Source organism: Mastigoproctus giganteus, chromosome 14 (genome assembly GCF_048544385.1).
Source record: "Mastigoproctus giganteus isolate SK-2022 chromosome 14, ASM4854438v1, whole genome shotgun sequence".
Taxonomy (NCBI): Eukaryota; Metazoa; Arthropoda; class Arachnida; order Uropygi; family Thelyphonidae; genus Mastigoproctus; species Mastigoproctus giganteus.
The window spans coordinates 54,830,365-54,845,156 of NC_143588.1; the positions used below are offsets into that span (position 1 = coordinate 54,830,365).

Genomic DNA, 14,792 nt, shown 5'->3' on the forward strand with positions numbered 1-14,792 from the left:
TTATTTATTTATTAACCGGAGAAGGTTTACTTGAAGCAAAAATTAATGCTATATCCAAGTACAGAAGTTAAACATTGCTAATAAATCTTATCCAGTATTATTGCATATTTACTTATCTTTCATTTTTTGGCAAACAACTGATGTTATGCAAAATCTAAGATCATATTCAAAATCAGCTCCAAATTCATAAATGTTCAATGTTTTTGAACATTTGTCATATGATGTATTATGAATTTGATTTGAACTTACATCTATATTTCTTCCATAAGAGCCATATGACCTGTCAGAACATACACTGGAAGTTTCACTCTCATCAGACTGGTCATCAAACGCATTATATCGTCTTCTTACTGGTGCTTTCTGTCAAAAAAGAACCAAGAACTCTTAGATGGATAAAAACATTACTTTTAAACATAATCATTAAAAATCAAGTTTATCTCACCACTGGTTGCATATGAATCACCCCCCCCCCCCTCCATGGAAATGAATATTAATAAAAAAATAAGGTAGAAAATTATCCTTTCATATAATTTCATGATATTAATAGCAAGGAAAAAAAATGTCAGGCTATAAAAACTTTTATTGGCCTAATTGCACAAAAAAATCAAATTATTATATTAGGGCCACCCATAATTTCTTACACATATCTGTTTATATTATATGCCTGTAAATTCCATGTGTTCTCTGGTCAATTTGCCTGTTTGGCTGGACGAAAAATAAACAGTTTCTGGGGGAAAAATCTTGCTATCTGTGCCTGAGACCAACTAACTGAACCACGGAGTGAAAAAAAGCCCATTAAAGTTCCTCACATCATAGGCCTTTTCCACCTGGTGTTGGGAGGAAAGTGACGATACCACTGTGCTACCCATGCAGACAGCCTATTTGCACATGCATATAGCATAGTTCCCTATAATTTCTTTCCTCAGTGCACAGAATGAATATCACTTTGCAAATTTATCTTATGCTATTGAGCAGCTGGTTGCCATACAAAAATTATTAATGACTGTAATCGTTAATAATAATTAGATGCAAATTGAAAAAAGAAAAAAAAAAAACCAGTTTAATAAACAAACAATTATAATAAATTATAACTATTAGATTAAATAGATTTCATAAATATAGAATAAACTTTATGAAAAACCATTCTTGACAATTTTTATAAATTACAGTGTGAACATTTGGAAAATACCGTATTTCCCCATTGTATAAGATGCTCTCATGTATAAGACGCACCTTAATTTTGGGAGCCCCAAATTTTGAAAAAAAAAAAAAAAAAAAAAATGTATTACATAAAGTTATTGAACCTCAAGTTTTATTCATCATAAAATTCATACAATTCCTCATCACTGTCTTCATATATTGCCTCATCCTCAGTTCCATCTATGGCATTTGAAATGCCACACTTCTTAAATGACTTGACAATGATCTCAATCTTGATATTATCCCAGGATCGTTCTCACCCAGGTACAAACTTCTCCTATAGTTGATTTCTTCACACTTCCTGCTGGTGTCAAATTGTCCCCAGAAGACTTCATCCATTGGTTCCATTCGTCTCTCATGGCAGCTTTGAAGGGTTTGTTAATGCTGACATCAAGTGTTTGGAGCTGGGATGTCAAGCCTCCAGGTATGACGGCAAGTTTTTTTTTTTTTACTCTGCAGCAATCTTTTTTTGTATTTTTTGTTGTGTGCGCCCTGAACTGATTAAGCATCAAAAGGGCAGGTTTGCATAAGAGCCCACCTGGTCTCCTGCTCCAAACTTTCTCAAACCAAATCTTCATCCCATCCTAATCCATCCAACCCTTGTCATGAACGTGGACAATCACTCCTTGAGGAATGTCTTATTTTGGCATTGTTTTGCGTTTGAAAATCATCATAGGGGGCAGCTTAGTTCCGTCGGCACAACAACTGTATAATGGCTCTTTTCATGTCCACTTGTCTTCACAGTTACAGTTTTCACCCCACCCCTTCTTATTAACAGTTCTGTTACTTGGGACATCAAATTGAAGGGGGACTTCGTCCATATTTGCAACCTGTCCGAACTCAAACTGATGTCTTCCGACATTGAATGACAAAACAATGAAATTCAAGGACCTTCTGCTCATAGCTTTCAGGCATCTTTTGGGCAAGTCTGGTGCGTGTGCGCATGCTTAGTCCATTCCATTTCATGAACCTGAAGCACCAATTGTGTCCTCCTTTGAAATCAGTAACTTCTTTTTCATCAGCAATTCTTCTTCCCTTATGCTGAACCATCTTTGTGGACACAGGAATTCCAATTGCCCTTTGCTCTTCAATCCATACCTTCAATTCCCTCTCTCTCTCTAAATCAGGCCATTTTGATGACTTGCCTCTCATGGCCTTCTTCTGCCGTGGCATTTTCAGTAGGGTTTCTTCTTCCCATAGCCAGTCTCGGATTGTTTTCTCAGTTGGAGGAGGACCAAATTTACGTTCAGCAGCACAATTTCCATTCACTTTTGCACACTGGATCACTTTTAACTTGAATTCAGCACTGTACGAAAATCTTTTCTGAGCAGAACATGGCAAAACGTAACCTAATATACCGGTAACAAGTGCAAAACAATGAGCGCAAAGACAACAAGCACGAACAAGCGGTAAATGCAAGTAAAAAAAAATCTACAACCACTGTATAAGATGCACCCAGTTTTTAGGTCCCAAATTTTTCGAAAAAAGGTGCATCTTATACATGGGGAAATATGGTAATCCTTATATGCCTGTAATACATCCTTCATTGACAGTAAGACTATGTAATTGCTTATCGGTGAGGAATAGGCAGTAAATTTTTTGGCAAAAAATTTTTTTCAAATTGTTTTTGTTGTTGTTCTCAGAGTTTTCCTGCACATACAGTTTCTAACAGATACAAAGCATAATTTGTATTTCAGTGATAGAAATATGTGAACCCTTCACAGAAGGAGTCTCTGGCAGGCTGGAACCTGTTTGTGGCCATGTTTAGCTGCATTCCAGAATGTAGTGTGCATTCAAAAACTTTAGTCATGGCACTTCCAAAACTACTGTGCACCTGTACAGTTTAAAAGGAACTCCAGCATAAAGATTCCACTGTCTTTGAAAATCTGTCCACACGTAACAACTTGACCCATATTGGACAGATATTCATGATATTTTATATTTGGCTCTTTTAGAAAGGTTTGTGAAATGACCCCTAATTCCATTAAAATCAGACCAATAGAATTTTGGAAATTTTATTATTTTAATGAAATTTTGAGTATCTCTGTATATAAATAGATGCATGTTTCAAATGTTTGAGCATTTAAACATCAGAAACATAATCAGTAAAACTTCAATTTAGCTGTCTGCTGAATCCAATTGTCCAATAAACGTGAAGAAAATATAAATTTTGGTATTCTAGCAAATTAAGAGTGGATATATATCTACTGAATATGCTACAATGCAAAAAAAAAAAAAAAAAAAAAAAGTAAATAAAACAAGTGGTATTTACTTAGAAGTAAAAAAAAAACATTAAATGTTGTAATATTGTATTTCTGGAAGGTAATTCTGCATACAGATTCAGGATTGCCAGAAGGATTTTAGGGGATATTATTACATTAAATACAGGATACATTAACTTCAGATGATTGACGGTCTCCAATTACATAATGGATTTCATTTGGAGAATCTATTATTTAATTGGGGAACATCCATTCAGCATCTTACTTATTTATTATGTAAAATTTTATTCACAGAAATTAAGTATATATTCATGCATATCTTCAAGAATGGCTCTACCAAGCGGGGGGACAACCGCATCCACTAACACATTCAAGATGGCTATCTTGCATTAACATTACTGAAATGAAAAAAACTGTACAGTATATATATATATGCCCAAACCTTTATTAAATAGTTTCATCTAAAATGTACTTACTAAAGCATCTGCCATGGCAACTTCAGCTTCCCTACTTTGCTGTAATATTCGTTCAGCCATTACCGGTCCTGCAGCTGTCAAAAATGTTTATCATTAAACTATTTAATGGAAAATCAAGATAAAATGACTGAATGAAGGTAGTATTATGCTAGAAAAAAAAAATAAAATGCAAATAAAGCTCTGGTCCAAACACTGATAATACTGAATAGCATTTTTTTTTTTTGAAGGAATCTCTTACTTTGATAGGGGAGAAACAATTATAGAAAGCCATGCACCTCTGCAGGTTGTAATTGGTCCCAAATGGTTTGTGATATGTAAATAATTCCTGAAGGTCTAAGCTGCAAGTGCTCAATTATATAATTCACACTACTACAATAGAGTGACTGTATTCAACTGCTTAATTGGGATATTTGTTTAGCACAGTAACCTTCTGATTTTTGAATATCACTTGTTCCTAAAAAGTTAAAAGCAGTTCATAAAGTTTGTAAATTGGGAGTGATTTTACCATAGATATAATGAATGAGTGCATGTTTTCCAAATATATAAAATATTTACTGCCAAAAATACATGATAACTGGGATAATCATAAGGTTTATCCCAACAACAAAATTTACAACTTTTAACAATGTTTCAAAATAATATCTTTATTTTAATATAAAGAAGAGGCAGTTCCATTTGAGGAAACAATGAGTTAATGAAGTGGACAAATACTCAAGAATGTTTTTGCTTAGGGAAAGAAAGAAAGAAAGAAAAAATGTGGCACTACAGCCGAAAATAATGGCTTTGGATTGTGTGCAGAGTGGAGCTTTTGAAAGCAAATATGGCACCTTGGAATGTCACATTGCATCCCACACTGTGTACTATCTTGGCATCATATCATTATCATTCTAATTTCCTTTCACTGCACACAGTAATCTAATTGATTCATTAAAATACAATTGGATGGATTACACATTCATAATATGTATTTGCTCAGCAAACAGTGAGCTCTGGACATTTTTTTTTCTGAAAGCTAAAAAATGTAGCTGATTTCAGTGGACCTGGGTTATATTTCTGCTTAGTACCATACATCTACCCCCTCTCTTGTTTTGGTACAAAAAAGGAAAATGAGTATTGCTTTGCATTTACCACCAACAAAGATAAGGAACAAAATGATCTAAAAATAATTACAAAATTCAGGGTAGGGTTTTGAATTATTTTTAACAAGTACATAGTGTGTACTTGTACATCATTTTAAAAGTTTGGAAAGCTTAGGGACAGAGAAAGGTTAAAACTTCATAATATCAAAAAGTTTCTTACTTATTCATTGGAAACTACTATCAAAAGAAACAGTTTCCCTGGAGAGTATTCTAAATGGAAAATTACATTTCTCTAACAGGAGATACTGCTCGTAATTTGCACTTTCAATGTGTGTGATTTAAAATAGTTTAAATAGCAGGCTATAATTAACTGTGTGAACAATATATTACGTTTAATTATTAAATATGTTGAATAGGGCAAAGAAAACCTGAAAATATTTCATTCTTACTCATTTTATTATCAAAAGGTAATGCTCTGTAAGTTGCAGAAAATTCTGTAAGATCAAGATACAATTTTGTAAATTAAACATCCGGCATCAAAAACCTTTCCACGTAAGATCAGAAGTTTGTAGATCAGGAGTTCAATGTGGTGTCTGCATTTATCCTATTGCACATGATTCCTTACCCCAAATTGCATATATGAGCTGCTTATCTGATTCACTTGAAGTTGTGGAAGTGCCACTCTAGCCTATCCTGCTATTATTGAAGTTATGGATAATTCAAAGTATCTCAGATCTCAATCTTCTCAACTCTTTATTCTATCAGCATGCAACATCAGAACAAACACCAGGGTAATATGTTGTCGCAGCGTGAAAGCCTACATATACCTACATTAGAGAAGCAAGTTTATACAGCATTAGCACAAAAAAAAAAAAAAAAAAATTCTAACATTATCTTTCCATCCCCCTCTAATAATTTGTCTAATTCTTCTTTAAATTTATTCAAACTACCTATTTTCATGACCAACTGCCCTCTTGTTAAAAGCAATTTAAAAAAAAAAAAAAAAAAAAATTTATTCTGCAGCCATCCGTCCTGAATTTAAATTTATTTCCCCTCATATATGTAGCATGCATAGCAAGGATGCCATCAACATTTAGCTTATTCATTCTATTCAGAGCTCTAAACACTTCAATTAGATCTCCTCATAGCTACCTAGTTTCCAGATGCTATTCCTTGAAGAACTGGTCTTTTTTTGGCAAGAGTACCCTTATGCTACTCACTAACCTTGCTGCACTTCTATGCACATGTTCCAACAGATCCACATCTGACCTAAAATGAGGATTTCAGATCTGTATACAATACTCACGATGTGGTCTTACCATTTCCTTATGCAGTGATGGAATAAATACCCCTTCCCTTTTTATGAAAACCCCAAGCATGAAAGATTAAAACCCATAATACTCAGTACTGTGTGTGTTGAAGTCTATTGCTGCTAGGTTCTTATGGAGGCTCTTTGGCACAATGCTGGCAGTTGACACGGTGATTGAGATGGTCATTACTTATTTACACGACACATTTCTTTGACTCCCCATCTTAAGTCTGCGTACTTCTTGATCTTTTCCTTTGCAGGTTTTCTGGAGGTTGCTGATGTTGGGAACCACTATGTTGATCAGGTAGGCAGCCATTTCCTTCTTGTTGATGAGGGTGATTATGTCCAGTCTGTTAAGCAGGATTGTCTTGTCCATTATTATGGTGTGTTTGGGTATATCTGTGAGTAGGGGTCTCTACTACAGTTTGCAGTTTGAACTTGTAACACCGTACACTTTCTTTGATCAACTTGTAATTTTGTGCTAGCTTCTCATGTATTATCCTGGCGACCTGGTCATATCTATGAGTGTACTCTGTCTGGTGATAACTCTGCATCCTGCAGTGATGTTTCTCGATTGTGGGGCCAAGTGGCATCATCAGCACGTGTCACTTCAGGGTCCTTGGTGATTTATTTCCCATAGTTCCAGGTGATGATTACCTGGTCTTGGATGGTGAGCATGAATCCTTCGGTTTCGGAGAACAGTCTCCTGCTCGTGAGCCATGCACTGGAAGCTTATCTATATAGTCTTGATGGAGGTCACTGTCATGTCTGTCGTGGAGTACCTTCTACATCAATCTTTCTGCCTTTGTTTCTTCTGTTTATGCCAGTGGGTCTCTTTGCTGAGGTTGAGCAGTGTGTGTGTGTGTGTGTGCCATTTGTCCATCTTCCTAATGGCTTGGTAGATTGGTGCTATGTTTTCCTGGAAGTAACCCCTCAGGCTCTTAATTGCCTCTGTTTGTTATTCAATAAAGTGTCTCAAATCCCTCCTTCCTTTCTGGGCTATGGTTAGTTTCTTGATGGCTGATTTTAGGCTGTTGGCAGCCCTGGCTCACCACAATCCTCATCAATCTCCTCCAGATCAGTGTTGGCCCAATTTGTGATAATGATATCATATGTTGGTACTGGGATTGTATAGGTGTTTATGGCTCTGACCATGTTCCTGCCATTAAACTTTGATTTTAGCAGAATTCTCAGTCTCCCAGATAGGTATCTCCCTCTGTCATGGCTTCAATCTCTTCAGCTGATAATTTTTAGTTTTGGCTTACTGGATTTCCCTGATGCAATCCATGAATCTTGCATCTGTCTAGGCCAAACTGCATCCTTCTGTCAGTGCTGAACCCTTTGGTGATCTGGAGTAGCTGTTACAGTGGATTTTCAGTTGCCGCATGGAGTTTGATGTTTTCAACCTTTACGGTAATCCTCCATTTTGCAATGTCTGCTTCTAGGAAGTTTGTCAGAGAGTAGTTTACTTTGTAAATCTTCAATGTCTCCATCAGCCAGCGGCTCCTTGCAGCCTGCTCCATAACTGCTGCATCAATGGTCAATTGTTCCTTGCATTCTTTGCCCATCTGCAATGATGTTCTGGCTCTCCAGGTGGTCTGATATCTTCTTGATTATGCAGCTAGTCAGGATATTGTTGGGAGACAGGTGATTGATCTATACTTTACTGGGTCTGTGGTGTGTTTGTTCTTCAGATAAGGGATTCCTTGAGCCAGAGATTCTAGGATTGTGTCAGGGTGCCTTATTATCTAGGTGAACTGCTCCACTATGTTGTTATCTATTACTTGGGGTTAGATAACAACATAGTGGTTACCAGTTGTGGGACTTCCTTATCAACTGTTGTTCTTCTTCCTGCTGAATCTCTTATGCTGTCATCTCTTGTATGCCTTTGGTTTTCTTACATTCTAGGTCTATCCAAACATAAAATCAAAAGAAGTGCACCCAGTTGATATAGAGGAACAGTGCACTGTTGAGTCAGTTTGGTGTGACATAAGCACTGCGAAAGCAAAAATAAGAGTAGGGGTGTGTTATAGGCCTAATGATTCGAATGAGTACAATGAACAATTGTACAGAGAAATAGAGTGGGCCAGTAAATAAGAATGTCTTATAATGGGGGATTTTAACTTCCCAGATATTGACTGGAACTTGTGGGTTGGTCATTCACACACTAGTCAGACTTTTGTAGATTTATTGGATGATTGTTTTCTGCAGCAGCATGTTTGAGAGGCAACCAGAGAGAGTAATACTCTTGATCTGGTTATCAGCAGTGATCACAGTGTATTGATGTGGGATTTACTTAAATATTTAATTACCAATCAGGGGTAAAGGAAAGGGATTTTGCTTCTGTAAAGGTGAGTACAGTGGTCTCAGAAAGTTTTTAAATTCTGTACAGTGGGATCAACTGACGATGTTACCAACAGTAAATTCTAAATGGGAAGCATTCAAGGAATTAATCGTAGATGCTACTAAAAGTTTCATACCTATTAAGAAATACTGTTCAAGGTATAGGCCTAAATGGTTATCTAATGAACTAATGAGACTCATAACAGGGAAGAAAAATGCATGGGATGCATATAAATTATCAAGCGACTCAGAAGCCTATGGCAGATATAAGATAGTCTGTAATCAGGTCCCAAAGAAGGTTAGGCAGGCGAAGGCAGATTATGAGAAAACCATGGCAAAAGATGCTAAGAAAAACAGCAAGGATTTCTTTACTTATATAAACTCTAAAAGGAAGGGGTGAATCTGATTGGTGCACTTGACATCAATGTTTGACTGTTAATGATCCTGCTCAGATAGCAAACAAACTGAATGAGTATTTTGCATCTACATTCACACGTGAGGAATTATTAAGGTTTGAAAATGGCAGAAGGTTATCAAATTGTAGCAGGGTGCTTAATGATCTTGTAATAACTGAGAGCAAAGTGGAAGGGAAATTGTTGAAGTTAAACGCAAGAAAAGCACCTGGGGTGGATGGGATCTATCCAGTTATATTAAAGGAGGCGGCAAAGCAACTAAGCAAACCCTTAGCCATAATTATGAGAGCATCCTTGGACTCAGGGGAGGTTCCCACGGACTGGAGATGTGCAAATGTATCGCCAATTCACAAAGGGGGATCGAAGGGTGACACGAGTAATTACAGACCAGTTAGTTTAACTTCTGTTCCGGGTAAAATAATGGAGTCACTGGTTAAAGATGCATTGCAGGATCATCTAGACAAGACTGCAGCAATAATTCAGACACAGCATGGGTTTGTTAAGGGAAAGACTTGTCTGACAAATTTGATAGGATATTATGATATGATTATGATGCAAAAAATAATTTTGATATCATATATTTGGATTTCAGGAAAGCTTTTGACACTGTTGCGCATGGAAGACTATTGTACAAATTGGAGCAGAATGGTATTAAGGGTAAGTTGCTACAATGGATAAAAGGATGGTTAAGTGCGAGAAGACAGAGGGTGGTAATCAATGGGTGCTGCTCTTCATGGACTAATGTTATTAGTGGTGTCCCACAGGGTTCGGTGTTAGGTCCACTGTTGTTTTGTATATTTATCAATGATATTGATGAAGGTATATCAGGCTTAATGTCGAAGTTTGCAGATGATACAAAGGTTGGCAGGGTTGTTAATTACAGTAATGGCAGTGTGCTACTGCAACAGGATCTAGATAATTTGGGCAGATGGGCTAAGTGGCAACTGAAGTTTAACCTTGACTAATGCAAAGTACTGCATATGGGTAGAAGTAACCCCCCCCCCCCCAGAGAAACCGTACCAACTGTGTGGTACAACACTTAAGGTGGTAGAAAATGAAAAAGACCTGGGAGTAATTGTGCAGTCAGATATGAAGTTCTCTGAGCAATGCAGACAGGCTGCTAGGGCAGGTCATGGGGTTTTGTCAATGATATATAGGAATTTTGCTAGCAGGGAAAAGGAGGTGATTATCCCTCTGTATAAGGCAATAGTCAGGCCACGCCTTGAGTACTGCATACAGGTCTGGAGGCCTCATTTTAGGAAGCATGTAGATTTACTTGAGCATGTAGATTTACTAGGTTTACATAGAAGGGCAACAAGATTGGTGAGGGGAATGAAGGGATCCTCTTACCAAGAGAGGCTTAAGTTCTGCAAATTGCAGTGGCTGGAGACTAGGCACCTGCACGGTGATCTGATTGAGGTATATAAGGCCTTGAATGGGTTGAGCACGCTGAATTCTGATGGGATTCTTCCACTTGTTCAGATTACGAACCTAAGGGGGCATAAATTCAAATTAAGAAAGGACAGATGTAGAATAGATGTGCGGAAATTTGCCTTTAGCCAGTGGGTGGTTAATTGCTGAAACAAACTTCCATCTGTTATTGTGGAAGTTGATAGGTTGAATAAATTTAAGGAGGAACTGGACAGGCATTTGGAGGAAATGGTGTGATTTTTTTTTTTTTTTTTTTGGCTGATGCTGCATAAGCTCATACACTTGCATCACATGCCACTACTACTACTATCTGGGGGTGGGGAAGGGGGGTGGGAAATATCAGAAATTATAGCTAATTTTGTTGCTCCACAGGTTGTCAAACTCCTTGAGTGCCTTCTGGTTGGGTAGGGTTCTTGCTTTCTTACTACTGTTCTCTGATTTTTATGTACAAGGCTCTCTGGTTTCCATCAAATATTCAGTTGTCTGGTTTCCTCTGAGCACTCTCTGTGTATCAGCAAATTCTCTTGCTGAGTGCCAGGAGGTTCTGCTTGACTGTCAAGGTATTTTTTGATCCCCTGATTATAGGTCTCATGTTTGCTGTGAATGTTGTCTTTCTTAAGGACTCTTCACTTTTCTGATCAGCATCTTACTTCTGTTACCCTGTTGGTACTGGGTCAGTTGACCTACCTTTACTCTTAGTTCTATCTTCTCCTGTAGTTTTCTTTCCCAGGCTGCTGGTTACATGTCTTTGCATTTTTTTTTTTCTGTTGGTCTCTGGTTTCTCTTCTGTTCCTGGTGGTTGCTATAAAGCAGGGGTGGCCAACTTAATTTGTGATGCGAATGACTTATTTTCTTCAAAATGTGCCACAATCTACCATCTCAAGAATTTCACTACACATGGTTAAAGAGGTTAATCAACACATATTGAAAAATGTTGTTTATAAATTTTAAAATTAAATACAATTCAGAATTCTTTAAATTCATACGTATTTAAATTTTTAATTTATGTGAAGTTTGTGTCTTCATGTCATCTGGCAAGCTTTCAAAATCAGGGATATCTGTGATAAGGCCAACCGTAAAGAATCTTCTGTATGCAAGTCCGTAAGAGTAGAGCGATTCTTCGTCTTTTTTTGTTTCAAATATGAAAAGGCCGATTCACAAAGATAGGTGGAACCAAAACAGGAATTTAAAAGTTCACGGCATTTTTTCCAGTACTTTTCTCGGCAAACATATTTCCAAGTCTTTTTCTGATGACCTGGCTTTTAGGAAGATATCGTTTTGCAATGTTTTAATTTCATTTTAAAGTAATATTTTCTGAGTGTGAAAAATGTCAGCGATTTTTTTCTGCAATTTGTTTCATATCTAAGTCGACATTAAATGGATAAGAAATACAGTATATTGAACAATGTCTTCAATTGTTTTAAAATCACTGAATCTGGTTTCAAAATCATCTACAACATTCTCAATTTCAGAAACATATTTCTCACTGTAAAATTCGAAAACAGGATATTTTTGCAAATGATCTTGCATATTTGCAAAATGATTGAATTTTTTTTCTTTGAGATCCTTAGCAATTGCAAAAAATTGATATTTATATGCAGAAATACTACTAGTCATGTCACCCACATTTTTATTTTTTCCTTGTAATTCCAAATTAAGATCACTTAATTTACTGGTAAAATCTTCCAAAAATGCCAGATCACACAACCACTCGTATCTTGTAGGTGCTGATAATCATCTCCCCTTTGATCAACAAATTTTTAATTTCATTCGGCAAATTTCGAAATCTGTAGAAACTTACTCCGACTCGGCCACTTCACATCTGTGTATAATATCAGATCTGGTTCATTTCCATCGAAGTGCATTTGAAAAGTCTCCTTTGAAGAGATTGTCCTCTGGAATTCACCATTTTGAAATGTATGTCCCTAACACTTTTAGTATTTAATCTCTTGCTGGCTAACATGCTTTGGTGGATGATAATGGTGGTAACTCAAAAAATCTGGGAATTCATCATCGTTTTGGTACAATGTGATGAATCCGTTAAGATGCCCCATCATTGCTTTAGCTCCATCTGTTGTTATAGATACGAGCTTAAATAGTGGTAATTTAATTTTTTTCAATAAAATTTTTGAATGCTCTAAATATATCAAGACCTCTAGTTCTTTCTTTTAATGAAATGATACCCAGCAGTTCTTTCTCTAGTGGCTGTCTCTAGTTACATAAAAAAAAAAATCATTGAAAAACATACGAATAAAAACGAGCATTTGGGCTGTATCACTGATGTCTGTACATTCATCCAGTTGTAAAGAAAAGGACACACAATTAGTAATATGAGCACACAATTGTTCGCTCACATTTTTACTCATTTTTTTTTCGATGCGTCGCATCACAGTATTTCGAGATAATTGCAGATCTTGAAGGGCACTTTTAATTTCATTTTTGTTCTTACAATTTTCAAAAAGAGAATCTGTTATTTCTAAAAATGCATCTTTGATGAATTGACCATCAGAAAATAATTTGCATTTTTTTGCAAGATGACGACTCATTTTAAATGATGCTACAGTTACTGCTTTAGATTGTAAATTACGTGTTACGAAGAAATTTTGTTGTGTAAATAATCTGCATTTATATTCTTTTAATTTATTTTTTTCTAAGGTCACTATTAGGCGGAAAATATGATTGGTATTTACCATGGAGTGCGTCACATTTTTCTTTTATCATTACAAAAAAAGTATTCTAGTTCCCACACTCGATGAAAATGATACATGTTGTTTGGTTTTTAGGAGCATTAGCAACTAAGGCCATATTGCTCCGGGATATGCGGTGGTCATTTCCTGACCTTTCCGCATCCTCCATATTTGGTGGCGACGAAATGATACATTTTACTCTTTTTCGTAGTATTAATTTTAAATCAAAGGGTATTAAATTAACGTATAAGTATTGTCCAGTTATTAATATTAACTAAGCTAAATAAGAATTCGACATATACACAATGCTCTCCACAATGAACTGCGTGAATTCTCACTAGACAAGCAGCGGCTGCACGACAATAGTGGTCATGTGGCTCAACGGATTTGTAATAAGCGTATGCGGGGGGGGGGGGGATAATAATAATAATAATATTTAGACTTTGACTAATCTATCTTTATATATATTTAAAATTCGCCATGATCGACAAATTAAAGTCACGATCGACTGGTAGATTGCAATCGACTTGTTGGCCACCCCTGCTATAAAGCATCATAGTAAATGGCTATGTGGATGGTGTCTAGTGTTACTTCGTTGTTGTTGTTAATGTAGTCTGTGTCTATTATTCATCAATTGGGTCCATTCCCTTAAATTCTGCTAAGCCCATCTTCCACTCTTCTTCTATTCTGAATATCACGATGCTGCCTCTTTCCATTTCAGCTGTACTGGGTTGTATTTGCTGTTCCTCCTCTAGTTCTGGTTCAGTTGTGTCCATATTCCTCATTCTTTATAGTTGGTAGCTCACATCCCGCTTAATTTTTTCCAAGATTGCAGGGGCTGTCAGGTTCTTCGCGATAATGGTCCATCTCTGGTCTGCTATTCGGTGTGTAGTTTCATCCTGTATATTTTCACATTGGTCTCTAGCCTGGTTACTTCGTAGTATGCTTGCACGATGAACATATTCTTTTTGATGCCCCACTTCATGATTTGGCATTTTCTTCCTTCCTGCGTGGTCACTAGTGTAATTGTGCAGGTAGCACTTCCAGTTGGTTGGGTTAGGTGGCCTTGCCTTCAGCTGTGATAGCTGTATGGTGAACAGCGCCGACTACTCTACTGTCATCCTTGGGATGAATGTCTCTGACTTTTCGAACTGACCCATCTGTAGGCTTGAATATGAGTGACTTTATCCTCCACCTTAATTGATGCAGTATGTTCAATATTTCTACTTCTCATCTTCATCCAGCTATAGAGGTGGACCATTTAGCTTTGGCATAACTGAGCCCACTTATTATTATAATAAATAATGTAAAGTAACTTTTAAAACGTTCTTTGCATATAACACACTTCCCTTATCTTAAAGCTCTTCTCAAAATAATTTATATAAAATAGCATGAATACTTACTTGTAATAGCTGGGGAGTATTTTTCACCTGCTCCCATTAAACTTCTGGTACGAGAAGGCCTCCTCTCCAGAGCTTTAACATATATATTCAAAAAAGAAAACCAACTAAAATTTCTGGATTAAAAAGACAAAAATAAGTTACATTCTGATGATATATTTAACAACAAAATACAGCAATTACATTTCTTGTCTTTGTTTTTAAGCACAAAAACAAAACTTCTTCATCCTTG

At 36.5% G+C, this 14,792-nt stretch overlaps 1 protein-coding gene across 1 annotated transcript in view; it reads right to left on the reverse strand.

The window, feature by feature from the left end:
- Window positions 1-14,792, reverse strand: part of chb (CLIP-associating protein) — a 1,004,436-nt gene that overhangs the window by 237,301 nt on the left and 752,343 nt on the right. Inside the window, exons 24-26 of the mRNA XM_090388867.1 lie at window positions 14,564-14,635; window positions 3,899-3,972; window positions 250-360 (exon numbers count right to left, since the gene is read on the reverse strand). Coding sequence (XP_090244993.1) covers window positions 250-360; window positions 3,899-3,972; window positions 14,564-14,635 — 257 coding nt within the window. The remainder of the gene's footprint in view (window positions 1-249; window positions 361-3,898; window positions 3,973-14,563; window positions 14,636-14,792) is intronic.